Source organism: Leptinotarsa decemlineata, unplaced genomic scaffold (genome assembly GCF_025532065.1).
Source record: "Leptinotarsa decemlineata unplaced genomic scaffold, Ldec_3_MD MMD2_P_RNA_scaffold_5, whole genome shotgun sequence".
NCBI lineage: Eukaryota > Metazoa > Arthropoda > Insecta > Coleoptera > Chrysomelidae > Leptinotarsa > Leptinotarsa decemlineata.
In genome coordinates this window covers 5,311,423-5,327,525 of record NW_027412532.1, presented here as the reverse complement: position 1 = coordinate 5,327,525, position 16,103 = coordinate 5,311,423, and the positions used below count along the sequence as shown (strand labels likewise).

General features: G+C 37.2%; 2 protein-coding genes across 2 annotated transcripts in view; one reads left to right on the top strand and one right to left on the bottom strand.

Moving 5' to 3' along the window:
• Pka-C3 (Protein kinase, cAMP-dependent, catalytic subunit 3) overlaps positions 1–16,103 on the bottom strand; it is a 100,803-nt gene that overhangs the window by 40,721 nt on the left and 43,979 nt on the right. The gene's annotated exons all lie outside the window — the stretch shown is intronic.
• LOC141479938 (uncharacterized) lies at positions 965–2,162 on the top strand. Its single transcript, XM_074169328.1, has 2 exons — positions 965–1,265; positions 1,329–2,162. The coding sequence occupies exons 1-2, from the start codon at positions 1,114–1,116 to the stop codon at positions 2,038–2,040; spliced, it is 864 nt and encodes a 287-aa protein (XP_074025429.1). The 5' UTR covers positions 965–1,113; the 3' UTR covers positions 2,041–2,162.

The following is a 16,103-nucleotide window of genomic DNA, read 5'->3' as shown; positions in this document are numbered from 1 at the left end:
GCAAAGGAAAATATTGAAAAATACAAGTGAACCAATTGACAAGAGTGATTGTGTAACTGTATCATATCTTGAGGGGAAATTAATGGAGCAAAGGAAGTTATACTTCTAGCCCTACAAGCTGCAATACAATCCACAATAGGCAATATTGCTCGGGACGCCCGGCAAGCATTTAACGATAAAATTGCAGAGGCTCGGATAACTTTCACTCGTAAATTTGACAAACTTACAAGTGATGTAGACATAAAAATGTCTGACATAACAGCGTCTACAAATAAAAAATTTGATGCTATGTCAAACATAACAGGGACTACAATGAAAAAGTATGATGTACTGGAACAGAGAGTTGAAGTATTGGAGAAAAACCATAAAGAAGTTTTGGAGAGAAACTATAAAGTCAGGCCATCATCATCAGGTGGACTGGGATATCCAGGACTGAACATTAATCCAAATCATAGAATAATACAACCAAAACCAAAACCAACTGATGATGTATTAATGGAACCAACATGGTGAATGTATTCCCTCGTTAGGTTAGGTTAATAGCTACGTTAGGTTAGCTGCATACTTACGTTAGGTTAGGTGTTAGGTTAGTATTCCCTCGTTAGGTTAGGTTAATAGTTACTGTAGGTTAGGTTAGGTTAGGTTAGGTTAGGTTAGGTTAGGTTAGGTTAGGTTAGGTGTTCGGTTGCATAGCGGTAGGTTAGCGTACTAGGTTAGGTTACGTTAATACATACGATAGGTTAGGTGTTCGGTTGCATAGCGGTAGGTTAGCGTACTAGGTTAGGTTACGTTAATACGTTAATACGTTAGGTTAGGTGTTCGGTTGCATATTATGTTACGAACGCGCGCGCGAAGAGGGCGTAGATGTCTCTCCAGATGTCCCGCCTACCTGGGGCCGGAGGCCCCACCCACCTGGGCGGAGCCCAGGCAGTGGGCGGGCCCGTTAGGGCCACCCCCCCCCCCCCCCCCCCCCCCCCGTCGCCACCAACTTTTCGGATACCCCGCCCCTTTCCGAAGCCCCGCCCCCTTTCCGAAGCCCCGCCCCTCCCCTCCCCGAAGCCCCGCCCCCCGACTCCCAACATTTGCGCATGTACACCCCTACCCTCATCGCGCATGTGCGCTCCCACCATTTTCCCACCGCTCACGCATCGAAGTCGATACCCTCCGGAGAGCACTCCACAACATTCAGTTCGAGAAGTCATCTCATCGAGAGCAGTCCACTCCACAACAAGGCAGTACGTTCCAACGACCAACTTGATATTTGAGTAAGTAAATTAGGAATGTTATTTTTTATATCAACTAACTTTGTATTATTTCTTCTTTTTCAGAATGGCAACCAATACACAGGAGGTGAATAATGCTGTGGCGTCTATTCTGCCGGTGTCCGCTGACCAGGAGGAGGCAGCATCTTCGAGAGCGGTGACGGTTGACCAGCCAACCACTTCGCGTTCGCGAGTTAGGTGCAGATCTTCTAGCCCTGACTTATTCGAGGAGGAGGAGGAAGTCAGGGCTGTGAAGAAGGTTTGCCAACGACCTGCAGCAAAGGTTGGTCCTATTTCAAAGTACCGAGCTACTTGCAATAGGACTAATCCTTATGCAGGTAGTTTTTCGACCTCTCGTAAGAGGGCCTCCACACCAGCAGCAGCACCAGCAGCAGTGGAAATTCCGAGGAGTCCTTCTCCGGAGTTGGTGATATTGTCGCCGTTGGTGACGCGACTACCACCGCTGCCAGCGACACCGGCGGATCCTGAGGTGTTGGTGCCACAGCCTATCGGAGAGGTTAGTGAAAAGATGAGTGTTTTTCTGCAGAGATGCAAGAAAGCAGAACGAGCTGCCCGATCTAGCGAGGCCGAGTTGGTTACCATGAAGCGACAAATGGCTGAAATGGATAACCGACGGAGGGAACTCCAAAAGGAAATGGCCGAAATAGATCGGAATTATGCATCTCTGCAGGAAAGGTGTAAAGCAAAGACCTCTTCGATAGAGCTGTACAAAAAAGTAGTGACAGTTATGGACACTCTTTTTGTAGATGAAGTGTAAATGTAAGATTAGTTTTAGGTTAGTTAGGAGTATTTAATTATGGTAGTTTTAAGTTTATATTTGTTAAGTTTATATTGAATAAAGGAAAAGGAAGTGAAATAAAGGGTGTACACTGTTTTTTGGTTTGGTACACATTGAACAATGCGATGGTTGGAGCATTTTTCTTCACTTCCTCTTATTATCATTATTATTTTTTTATTTCAATTCCAAGTTCTTCTAGACAAATACCTCACATCAATTTTTGTGTTCTCTAATCACTTGTAAATAATTTCATGTGAAGAAAATTTAAAAAATAAAAAAATAGACATGTTTCATAGTGAAATCGACAAGTATATTTCATTTGTATTTTATCCATTCAAGTATCTCTTTCATTGAATATGTCTTATGTCACTTTGCAATTTACCCCTACTCATTGAATATGTCTTATGTCACACTACAATTTACCCCTACTCAATGTTCCACTCCTCTCCCACTCCCTCTCGAAAGTATAAAAGTAGAAATCATCTGATGAAACATTCAGTTGATCAGCTAGCATCGAGATGGAACCCGATTCAACCTCCGAACCCTATAGCTGCCCGGATCAGGGGTACAACTTCAATTACTGGGATAACAGCCAGGTACAGGTTGTCTCTTCCACCACGGAACCCCACAGTCCGCCATACGAATACCGGGATCACGACATCAGGATGCAAGTTCAGCATGTCACTGGCAGTGACGAAGGACACTTGGATGACTCGGAATATCCAGATCCTGACGGATGGTGGGACCCTGCTTATGATGACATTGTCCCAATGAGTAGCGACGACGACGATGATGACGACGACGACTCTGGTGATGATGCTGATGACGAGCTTGACGTTAGACGTCCTCCACCATCCCCTATCCTCATCGAGGATAGTCCTCCGCCATCCCCAATCCTAATCGATGATGATGTCCTCAATTCCGATGATGACATATAATCATCTACTCGTCCATCATTTCCTTTCCTTTCCTTCCACGGAGTACACACTTTTTGGTTGGTGTACACGAGGCACTGCGAGGCTGGGGCAGTGTCTTCCTCCCTTCCTCTCCCTCTTATTAGTTTTTTTTCCATAATAATCACTAGAATTTCTCCTAATAATCGCTCAGAGTTTCATTCTTGATGTTTTCGAATCTCAAACACTGTTCTACATTTCACCCCCTCCATTTCATTTCTTCCAATATAAATATAGCAACAATCCCAGTTCTATATCATTCTTCCACAATGTCGAGTACAGGACCCATCCAAGTACATGAAATAGATTCAACGTCTGATCATTTGAGTACAACCTTCGCTCAATTTCTGCAGCGAATCTATGATCTTCCTGATGATTTCGCAGAACGAGTGGAACAAGGTATTCAGGACGACATAGATGCTGTTGACGATAATAATGCGGATGATGTGATTAGTATATCATCTGATTCAGCTGATTATGACGACGACGACATCATGAGTATATCATCTGATTCAGATGACTACTATGAGGATGATATCATTAGTATATCATCTGATTCAGATGACGATACCATAATTATTGTTTCTGATGATGAGGAGCGTTAGTCCATATCATTGCATGGATTAATAAAAAAATAACAGCCCTTTTCAGGGCTACAATTAAAGACTGAAACAATAAAAAAAATAGCTCTTTTCAGAGCTACCATTATACTTTCAAACAGAAACAGATTCATACCATTGTTAACATTATGTTAACATTATAATCTCAAACGAAATATATGTATGTGAAAGTATTCATCATTATATGCATATGAATGATTGACAAATGCCAACTTCAACTTTCATTTAAAGTAGTACTCATCATATGCATAGATATTCAATGACTATCAAATTCCAAATTTCGACTTTTCAGTCAAAGTAGTAATTTATTTGTCATATAATGTATAGATATTCAAAGACTAACAAATTTCCAACTTAGACTTTTATTAATCAAAGTATTCATTTGTCACATAATCTATGAATACTAATACAACTAACTACTGTTTGTGTGAATAATGTAGCCCTGAAAAGGGCTGTTGTTTTTTTTTTTTTGACCAGTAGGTCCACGGTTATTGTGCCACAGGTTGGACATTATTACATATAATACATGTAGATACTCGGGTGAAGTTTGTTAGTGGCCTCTCGCAAGCTTCACACCAATTCTGTCCCATTTCCATAATTGAGACAGTGTTGTGGGTGTTGACATGGGCATACCACCCTCCATTATTGTTTCTATGCGAATAAAACCGAAAGCAGCACCAACATAGTTTTTTGTTCTCTCCATCTATTGTGCTGATCAATACGTATGCATCCAATGCACAATACAAATCCAAGGGATCTTCCAGTGTCTCACTGACATTGAGTGTTCGCATACCGATCCTCATAGCACCATCACCTTCAGTTGTGTCAGCTTCTATCCCTTCATCATCTCCTTCTTCATCCATGACCCTCTCAAACTCCATCACGTCATCATCTTCGTCGCTTTGGTTGGCCTCGTTTTCAACTTCGTCTATCTCATCTTCATCGACTCCAACATCTTCTGCTTCAACTATTACTTCCTCTAGCGGAACATTGACATCCTCATCATCTGATTCGTCTATCCAATTGTTTTCATCAACAGCAGCTATTCTATTTAATGCAGCATTTATTTTTGCAGAATTCATCTTGTTGTTGTTTGCTCACAGTTGTAGAGAGTGAATGAATGAACTCTAGGTTTGCAAGTCAACTTATATAGGAGGTGATGCGACTCCCACTTGACTCGTTTAGAGTGGAATAGTAGGAGAAGTTATCCCACTATACTTCCACATGATGTTGATTTGTATAAATAGAGATCGTAGGTATAGGAGAGAGCATTCAGAGTTTCTGTAAGTCATCTCTTTATATTTCTAATCGAATTAGTAAAATGCCGTTTCCAAAAGAGTGGAATGAAAAACCAAAAGTGTGTGTCTACCCAATGATGATTGCAGGGGCTATTGTGTGCTACTTTTGTCAAATAAGTAGACCTAAGGATTCAATCAATCCATGTACTGGTATGTGTAGTGATTGCGTGTTGCGGATTCAACTATCGCCTCCTTCTCATCCACCGAAGCGAACAAAATCGGATTATCGTCAACAACAGTTACAGTGTCTGAAGTGTTCCGAACCTATAATATTTAACAATATAGGTATCTGTAGAAATATTTGTGGTATCTGTGCTGCCGTTCCAACTCCACTGCAACGTTGTTTGCGTTGTGATACATATTCCATGAATTGTTGGAATCATGTATGCAATGCATGTAGAAGTACTTGGGATCTGTGTGAGAAGGTTGGTCAACTCTACCCAATAGGAGAATCCATTTTTTTCAATGTTGGTGTTTGACGCACGAGCAACAACTATTGAGGAATAGAGTCAAAGAACGTTCCACATCCACAGAGACATATTAACATTTTTCATTTTTTATTATCGTTATTGTCCTCTATTATTAATAAATATATATATATTTTGAATTTATTTGTATTATTTTCTAACATTTAAAAATACATGCATGCAACACAAAGTTTTCCTCTTAAATGACAAAGATTGTTACATGCGTGAATAGTTTAGTGAGAGAGCGCATGTGCCAGTTGATGAAAGAGCGCATGCGCTAGTTTATTTTCTTCTATAAATGGTGAGGTCTCAGTAACATCATCACCTTTCCTATCCACATTCTATTGCTATCACATATCATTCCTCAGACCTTAATAATCATGAGCTCTATGCCGCTATTGATTGCTGAAGATGGTTCACCACTTGTTGATATCGATCAGACTGATTTTGAAAATATTCCAGTATTACATTTATCGAGTCAAGATTCGATAAATGATTTTGATATTAACGACTTCGTTAACTTTGCAGATGTGCCAGAACCAAATGAGCAAATTATTATTGAAAATCCGATCGTTTCGCAATTATCATCACTCAAACACTCTTCATCTACCCTTCCTCTTGGTGTTGATAAGAAATCTAGAACAATCAAGAGGAAGGTTACTAAGGCATCTTCATCGATTGTCACTGACTTTAAAGAAAAGAAAGAATCCAAAAGTGTTGTGCGACAGAAAAAACCCGCAACGAAAAGTGACAGATCGAAGAGGAAGCCAAAAGGTACTCCTAAAGAAATGAAGAGTGATTTGAAAGCTGAACCGCTATCTTCTTTCAGCCCCCTCCATCGGTTTGGGGAAATGAAAAGGAAAGCAAAATGCCGTCTTGTAAAGGCACAGATGACTATTGCTGAACTTGAAAAGAGTGAGCGAGCTATTAATGCTAATAATGAAACTCTTGAAGCATTAGATGCCAAGATTGCATTAGCGAAGGTTGAATTGGCTAGAATGTCTAAAGATGCTGATGAACTCCGTTCAAAAATTGGTAAAGATAAGCAATTCCATCAACGTTCGAGAATGCAAGCTCAGGCTGAGCTTGAGGAGTCGACTAAGCTTTATGAGACAGCATTATCAGTGAGAGATAATTGGCAAAAGAGTTGGATACTGCATTTCAAAGTGACGGCGATTAGTTTTGGGAATGATAATGTGTTTTCAATATCGTGAGTTGAAAAATATAAGCGGGAATGGAGTATACAATTAATTTGGTTTGGTATACACAGAACATTGCGAATGGCTGGGGCAATGTTTACCGCTGCAATATTTTTCAGTTCACATACTTATAATTGAAATGAAAACAATAATGAACTTTAATATTACTTTATTCATAAAAGTCACTATTATATACATTTAAACCATATTTGATTCATCAATCCAAGAATTTTGTTCGCTAGGAAGGCCTAACCACTTTACATATACTTTATTTTTTCTTCTCTTCAACACCTTCTCAATCAGATATACGTCAGGATTCTCGGTTCGTAATAACTCTTCTTCGTAAAAACATCCTCTAATCGGCTGTTCATTCATATCTTCAAGATTATAAGTCGTTGGGATGGTTTTATTAATTTTAACAATCTTGAATAGCTCCGTGGTAAAATTCGCAGTGTAAGACTTTTCAAAAATATGTTTGTATTTACTTATACGTACAATATCATTTAATTGGAATTTGGGTTTACTTTGTCTTCCTCCAATTCCATTGATACCCTTGAATTTTAATTTTGTTGTTGAATCAACATTGATGGGTGCCATACCTATTGTACGATGAACTTTATTATTATATCTACTAGTTATAATTGGAAGAATATCAAGCCATTTGTGGTGACCTCTCATCGAAAATTCCTTGTAGAGCCATGCCTTTATTGTACGAATCACTCTTTCTGCTATAGCTGCCTTCTTTGTGCTAAATGTTGAATAATGATTGATATTATATTCTCGCATGAGAGATGAGAAGCTTTTATTGAAAAATTCTTTCCCTTGATCGCTTTGTATGTGTTTGGGGGAGTATTTGGCTTCTTTCAGTACATGTTTCATTGCATTAGTTACTGTACTACCTGTTTTATCTTTAACTGCTACAGTCCACAGATATTTGGAGTAACAATCTATCACTACAAGTATATATCGGTATCCTTCATTACTTTTTGCATAAGGTTGCAGTTCAGCTAAATCTATTTGCCATAGATCTGCAAAACCTTTGATGGTGGTTATTCTTCTACGAAAATTACGTCTTGCAGGTTTATGTAATTCATTAACAACTTGTCGTTTGACATCACTTATTTCATTAGTCATTCTATTTCAATATGATTAAAGAGAAAAGGTGATAATGTTACTGCATTGAATGATGATGTGACAGTGATCATTACATGTGAATATGTTAATATATTATACCTTCTTCACGTAATTCTTCAATTATTGAAATTATTTCATTATCATGTCCGGTATGTCCGGCTGACTTTGAAGCTACCAATAGTCGTAGGCGAGCAACTAACTCTTTCGGTGAATTCCAGTACACATAATTCACAGGTTTAGAATTATATATTTTCTCCATTTTCACTCGTTTGAGTGCTCCACCAATTTTACTTCTACTTCTTATTGGATATTGTCGTGAGTCTAATAGAGGTTTGATAACTTCACGAAATTTTTTAGAATTTGTATTTTTAAAACCATTCTTCAGATGATATTGTTTATATGGAGCATTCGTTATTTTCAATATTTTGGAATATACTTGACGAGTTTCTTCATTATCAACATCTTGTGGATTCTTCAAAAAAATCATATCATACAATTCTGGACTACCTGCGCATTCATATTTTTTCACTTTATTAGCATCCCAAAATGAAATGTTTCCATCTTTGAAATTTACCACTAGACTTCCCATTTTCAGCTTTTGTGTAATTGGATCCATACGTACGCCAAATGTTCCATCATATGCTGGATTTCTAGATTTTATATTATTCAAATGTTTCATCAAAACATCTTCACCACTTTCATTCATAACAGGTGAGATGTCAGGATCCGAGGAATCGATGTGGGACGATGATGGTGTTTCGAATAGAGTTGTTCTCATATCGTCTTGAAGTGTGCTCGTGTCACTATTCACAGATGATACACTACCAAAAGATTGTTTTCTTCCTATTGGAGTACTCATGGGATAATTTGAAGTAGATTGAACAGTTCCATGATTTGGTGATAACACTGGTGATTTAGAAGTAGCGTTTGATGATAAAACATTCAATGGTTTCATTATGGGCTCATACAATCTTTCAAGTGTCGTACGATTTTCAATATTATCATTCTTGATAGAGTTGAATTTCTGCCTGACAGCTTCTGTTGTCTCTACTAGTTGACGTTTCAAATTTATTTCATTGTTTTTATTTTCAGGATCTTTTTTTGTATTCATAATGCCCTTTTTTTTGAATTAAAGCTTAATTCGTTGGTGAAGTGACCACTACAATATTCAGTGATCGAATAAGTTCCAAAAACAAGATCATGGGTATATAAAACTATCGAATCCTTTGCGATATCTACCTTCATCTATTTTTCTATCCTTATCAATGACTAGAAATCCATATTGGTCCTCCCAGCATTTAACACACATCAATTGGAATTGTTTGAATGTTACATCGGGTGAAACATGATCTGAATAAATGTGATGTAAATTCGTCTCATCTTGTTTGAACATTATAATGAAATTGGTATTGTCACGCACTAACTGTTTGGGTACCCGTGAATATGTCTGTGCTAGATAAAAACAATCAACATCCTTATGACGTCCCATACAGAAATATGATCTAATAATATCTTGCTTTTCACATATCACATCATCGAAAATGAAAACAGAATTAGGCTTAGCGTCGGAGGGTTCCACTATTTCTGCATTATTGCTGAATGTATAAAAACCTAATCCTTTTATAGGTTCCAAAACACTTCGCAAGTACTGATATTTAGGTTGATTGAGTGATTTCGAATAGAGATACACATTTCTAAATCTCAGTCCTTGTGGATGTGTTAATAGTGATATCATTGCATTCGTCTTTCCACAATTTGAAGGTCCTATAATGAGTCCTCGAACTGATGATGGAAGTAGTGGACCATGTCTGAATACCCTTTGTCCATTCAATCCACAACCAAATTTCTCATCTAGATTATCTACAGCAAACTTTTCTTTCTGTTTTACAATGCGCATCGTGCCGTGGTTGGAGACTATATAAATGTTATTAGCTTATTCATTTCAATGTGTACCATCAAACGATACGGACGTATTGAAAGTGATCGTAAAATTAAAAGAGGTTGTGGTTTTGTTAATGATTTAATAAACAAACTTCCTTTCGAATTACATCTACCGGAGGTTATCAATACTGTGGACCGGGTACAAAATTGAAACAACGTTTAGCTCGTAACGACCCTGGAATCAATAAATTAGATATTGAATGCAAAAAACACGATATTCAATATTCTAAGCATCCATCCGATCTTGCAGCAAGACATTTAGCCGACAAAGAACTTGAATACAGCGCTTGGGATAGGGTTAAATCGAAGGACGCGAGTATTGGGGAAAGAGCAGCTGCATTACTTGTCACCAACATTATGAAAGCGAAAAGACATATGGGCATGGGTTGTAGTACCAATAAGAAAAAATGTAAGAGGAAACAAACGAAGAAAAATAAAATTAAAAAAGTTGCATTTGGTGCTGGGATAGTCCATAAAGTGCGAAATGTATTGAAGAAAGCTGGTGGGAATCAATTTGTGACGAATAATAGCAAAAAAGCTATCACTGTGGCATTGCAGGCGGCACGTAAATACCTTAAAGCTGCCGGTGGAAAGAAGAAAATCCGCACACCACGCATAATTCCTGTTCCCAAGATCGGTGGACTTTTACCATTGATACCAATTTTTGCTGGACTATCCGCACTAGGAAGTTTGGCGGGAGCTGCTGCTGGTATTACCAAGGCCGTGAATTCGGCAAAAGCCAGCAGAGCGGCTTTAATGGAAGCCAATCGTCACAATAAAACCATGGAGGCTGTAGCATTAGGCAAACGCGGAAGTGGAATATATCTCAAACCATACCGTAAAGGTTTAGGACTATATTTAAAACCATACAAAGCCACAAACAAAACAAAAAACTAATTGAACCCCTACCTCAGAGGCCTCTTACTGATCTCGATCTCAGTTATTATGCACAAAAAATGAAAATTCCACATTTTCGTGGTGTTTTTATGCGTGATAGATTACCATCTTCAGGTCCAAAACAAAACGAGACAGCTATTGTTAATTTAGATGGAATAAGTGGACCAGGAACACATTGGGTGGCATATAAAAAATGTGGGAAAGAAGTCACATATTTCGATAGTTTTGGAGATCTACCCCCACCATTGGAATTGACTCGATTCTTTCGAAAATGTTCGAATGTAAAAATCAAATATAACTATGATCGACAACAGAAATTTAATACAGTTCTCTGTGGTCACTTGTGCTTGCAGTTTCTCTCTAAATAATTTTCCAAATAAAAATGGATTCAACACCAAAACTGGATCGGGAGGCTATCAAGGGAATGGGGTTTTCACTTAGAATGTTTTCAAAATATGGTACCTTGAAAAAAATGGATAAAGTGATGCTTGCAAATATGCCTAAGGAAGTGATACTTGCATGTGTTGCACATGAGATTGCATATGTTTGGGAAAAGTTGCCTAAGCATCTGCAAGATGACATCGATATAATGAAACATAGATATTGTTATGAGCACCACCACCACGATCAAAATTCAGAATCGGATGTTAATGACGGTCCTATACCTCGGAAATCTATGTGTTGTATTTGTAATATAGAGGATGTGAATATTGGTATCAATAAAAATGATACTTATTACAATACAACACCTTCCAAAAAGTGTAAATTGTCTCAAATGTGCTGTTGCTGTGTACAATAATAAATTGAAATGTGTTTCAAAATATTCATCAGTCATGTCACGAAAGTTCGAGCTACAAGCTGTCGGGACAAGTGTCTTGAGTGCGGATTTTTTTCCACCAATTGAATTGGATAGGAACAGTCGTTATGGATTAGGACTTTTGGGATTCTATGGGTGCAATACAATCAATAATATAACTGAAGCTAATAACTTAGTTAGTTTTAGAATCAGTAATGACAACTCATCGATACCCCAAAAGTTGACAATTGAAATTCCATGTGGTGCTTATGAAATAGAAGAGATCAATGCCGTCATACAGAAACATATCATGTTCAGATTGTTTCATGATAAAAAACCAAATGATGTCGTTGCAGATGATATTTTCTATCTACACGCCAATAATAATACATTCAAATGTGAAATGCGATCCAAATATGAAATTGATCTGACACATCCAAATTCAATAGCAGAAATGATGGGGTTCGCTCATGAAATATTTCCACCAAATCAGATACATGAATCATCATTACCAATAAACATTACAACTGTGAGACTTATCCGCTTAGATTGCAATATAATATCTGGTTCATATATAAATGGTGAAGAATCCCACATTCTTTTCTCATTCGATATTGATGTTGAACCTGGCTACAATCTTACTAAAGAACCACACAGTATTATATATATGCCTGTCAGTCCAGAAGGTCGTCAATTGATTCACAACATTACAGTGCGTATTTTGGATGAAAAAAATAACCTTATCGATTTTGGAAGTGAAGAAGAGATTTTCATTATTTTGGAATTGAAGAAAATCGAATAACTGTTGTTATGGGTTTCATTTATAATAGACAAAATCGCATTGAACAATCCCAAACGAGTTGCACTATCAAAAAGAAAGGTGTGCATAAAAAGAAGCTCATTCCACAAGTGTATGCTAAACAGTTAGCACATAACGCTCTGTCTGTGAGTGATCTTAAATTTTTGAAATCGATTGGATTGAAAGTGAGAAAATAACAATGGTGCTCGAAACAAACAATGAAAAGTTGAATATATTCAATGAACCAGTGCTCGATCATTCTCTCATAAGTTTACATGAGCACACATATAAGCCCTATGGATCACCGCTATTCAGGAATTCGGATGAAATCAGAATTGCAATCAATAATCAAGATGTTATACTAGATATTGCCGAGAGCTTCATTTACATAGAAGGTAAATTCACCCCCCAAGATGTAGCGAAAACATGCTATCTCTCGAATAATGCAATTGCATTTCTCTTTGACGAAATTCGTTATGAAATGGGAGGTGAACAAGTGGCTGTTGTTAGAAAACCTGGGATAACATCTACAATGAAAACCATGATATCATTTGGACAATCTCATGCTAACACATTATTGACATCTGGTTGGGGACTTTCACAATTGAAGCAAGATATCTTGGATACAAACAGTCATGTTTTTAGTGGAAAACTACCACTGAAATATTTGATGGGTTTTGCTGAAGATTACAACAAAAGTATCTTGAATGCCAAACAGGAATTGATTTTGATTATCGCTCGATCATTCAAAAACTCATATATAGGTGAGGTTGATGCTGATTTGGAAATAAATAAAATCGAATGGAAAATAAGGCATATTGTACCAGATGATAAACACAAGCTCAAACTTTTGAGTAGAATAAACAAAAGCGGTCTGAATGCCAAAATCAAGTTGGCGTATCGTATGTGGGACCTCTATGAACTACCATCATTACGTGGGACTTCTTCAGACATATGGGCCATCAAAACAACTAACGCATTGGAAACTCCTCGTTTTGTCATCATCGCATTCCAAAGTACTACCACATCTGAAGATAGAACACAAGATATTACAAAATTCACAACTGCTGATATCAATAGTATTCGAGTATACTTGAATTCTGAAGTTTATCCATATGAGCGTTGGAATTTGAATTTCGATAAAAAACTTGATGCTCCTGCTTATTATGCTTTTGAGAGTTTCCAGCGAAGTTATTATGATAAAGATATGAGTGAACCTCTGATGGACATTGGACAATTTAGAGAGAATCCACTATTCGTCATCGATTGTTCCCATCAACCGAATGCAACAAAATCATCAACTATTGATATAAAGATTGAGTTTGAGACGAGGAAGACCAAGTTTCCAGACAACACTAAAGTATATGCATTAATTTTGCATGATACAGTTTTAACATACAATGCATTGGATGGTTCAGTTCATAGCAGATATTGACACTTTTTTTTCACTCTATCATGTACTGTTTTATGATCTTTTTTTTTTTTATTTGTAACTGACTTATATCATGTATTGTATTTTATATCATATTTATTGTTTTTGTAATCATTTTCTATTGTATTTCATCAGATTTAAATAAATAAAACATGAAAATAATACAAAGTTTTTTATTTGACATTATTTATGATTCACAGGAACATACAGACTATCTAAAATAACTTCTTCCTCATAATCATCATTTTCGCGACCATCTTCAATTTCCTCTCGATTTTCATCATTCAATTCAAAGTGATGAATAATCCATTCTGGCAAGTATGGTTGGAGGCTATACAGGAATCTTCTTAGGTTCAGTTCAATCATAACCTCACAAAGTTGCCACAATTCCAATTCATTATCCAAAAAATTTGTTGCAAACTTCTGCACCACTCCAATAGTTCTCAGCATCACGAAGGCATAATTCGATTTGTTTTTCATCATAGCATACACTCATATCATAAACGCTTGCATGTTCGGCTCCATCACCCAACACCTTCAATTTAGACGACAAATGTTGAACCGATGATTTGAGATCTACAATATCGACCCAATCTTGACTTGCGTACTGCATCCACATCTTTAAATGGTGGAACTGAAATCGAACAAAAAAAAAAAAACAATAAGCAACCTCCAATTTTTCAGTGATATAATACTCACATTCCCATTTTACTTGTAGTTACAAAGTGAGTGTATTCAACTAAGTTAGTAATGTTTATATTTCCATATAATTATCATCTAATATATGAATATTAATAAAACAATAAGAAATTCATTATAATTACTATTATTATTCAATCATATTGAATTTGACTAGAGTTATCGTTTTCACACCAAAAAAAACTTTGTAAGCTATGACCTAAAGAAATTCACTATAAATTATTACTATTATTCAATCATATTGAATTTGACTAGAGATCGCGTTTTCATGCCAGCAAAACTTTGTTGGCTCTGTCCTAAATACATCATCGTATATTTACCACCTGATGAGTTGATACAAGATATATCGTCATCACTGAATTGCAACGAAATACGTTTTGGTAGCCATGTTTTAAATAATTTATCATTGCTCACATCTTGCAAAGTTAATAAAATTGATTTACCAAATCGTGTAGAGATAAGTTGACATATTTTTAATTATGTACACTTCATCAATTGGCAATGATGATAAGGCCTTTTGCTCTAGTATTTCAACCTCCTGTACAATCAAATTATTAATTTTATTCAAGTCTACTTTTGAAACGGACATGATGAAAATATATATGAAAATATAAACAATTTCCAACAGACAAATACACTCACCGTCTTCCTTCTATTACGAACTGAATAACACTCTACCAATTGCTAACTGCTGCAGATATATTCGTCTACTGATTTCATAGTGTGCCAGGCATTTCTTTTATATTAAACAGTGTGAGTCACCCCACCATGAAACCGTGAAAGATTCACATTGCTAGTTGCTATCCACTAGAGATGCCTGACGTCACAGCCAAGCCCATCTCCCAACTTGATGCGATAACAGTTGCCGGTACGAGCAAGCAGTGGTCGTTGCGGTCTCGGAGAGGGTAGACGCTAGGCAAACAGTCCTCGGCTGCCGTTGTGTCACCATCGATAGCGGGCTAGAGCGAACCTTCATCGCTTCAGGAGAGGTGAGGGCAGACCGATGAATACGCATTACTCTGCCACACGTCGTGGAGTGAACATGTCGCTCTCTAGCCGTTGAACGGTTATTGCTGTGACGTCACTCCACTACTAACTTGGTGCCCTAACACCGATGGAGCATTTATTACTTGGAGGATCTTCGAAGTATGCAGACGTATGTTTGTACATAGACAAACAAGCACATGATGAAACCCTGTACCGTGCATTCTCCTACACACACACATAAACACACAAAATCTCATATGAAAAAAAATCTGAACGATCCATGCACCAGACACTTCAAGGTCACAACGCCTTGACTTCACTGCACAACAAAAAAAACTTCACCAAACAACAACCAATAAAAAAAGCAATTAATACGTCATAGTGGTGGGGGGAGGCCGAGAATCAGCTGTAAACAACTACTCTTAATCTTAAAGAGTAGTTATACTAAGTACGTGCAAAGTGAAAGTACATAAAACAATATTGTTATGTTTCTTTTAGAATAAATTAAGTACAAAAATAATAAAAAAAAACATTATTCTTAGTGTTTTGACAAATAAAAAATTTGTACCACCAAAATTCAATTAAGTCCATCGATTCATTGTAAGATCGCTGTCGTTTAGCTTGTCTTTTATTAAAACACTTCTGGAGCATCCGTACACAGACCAGCAGTAGTCCTGCAAGCTTTGCTTCATTCCAACGCCCTGATATCTCTGTTCCATTAAGGCAATGTCTTGATGGAAACTTTCTTTCTCCATGTTTCGTCACTCACATCTCCACAGTTTAGTGAAAGAAATTAATATAAGAGTGAAGAAAATGAATT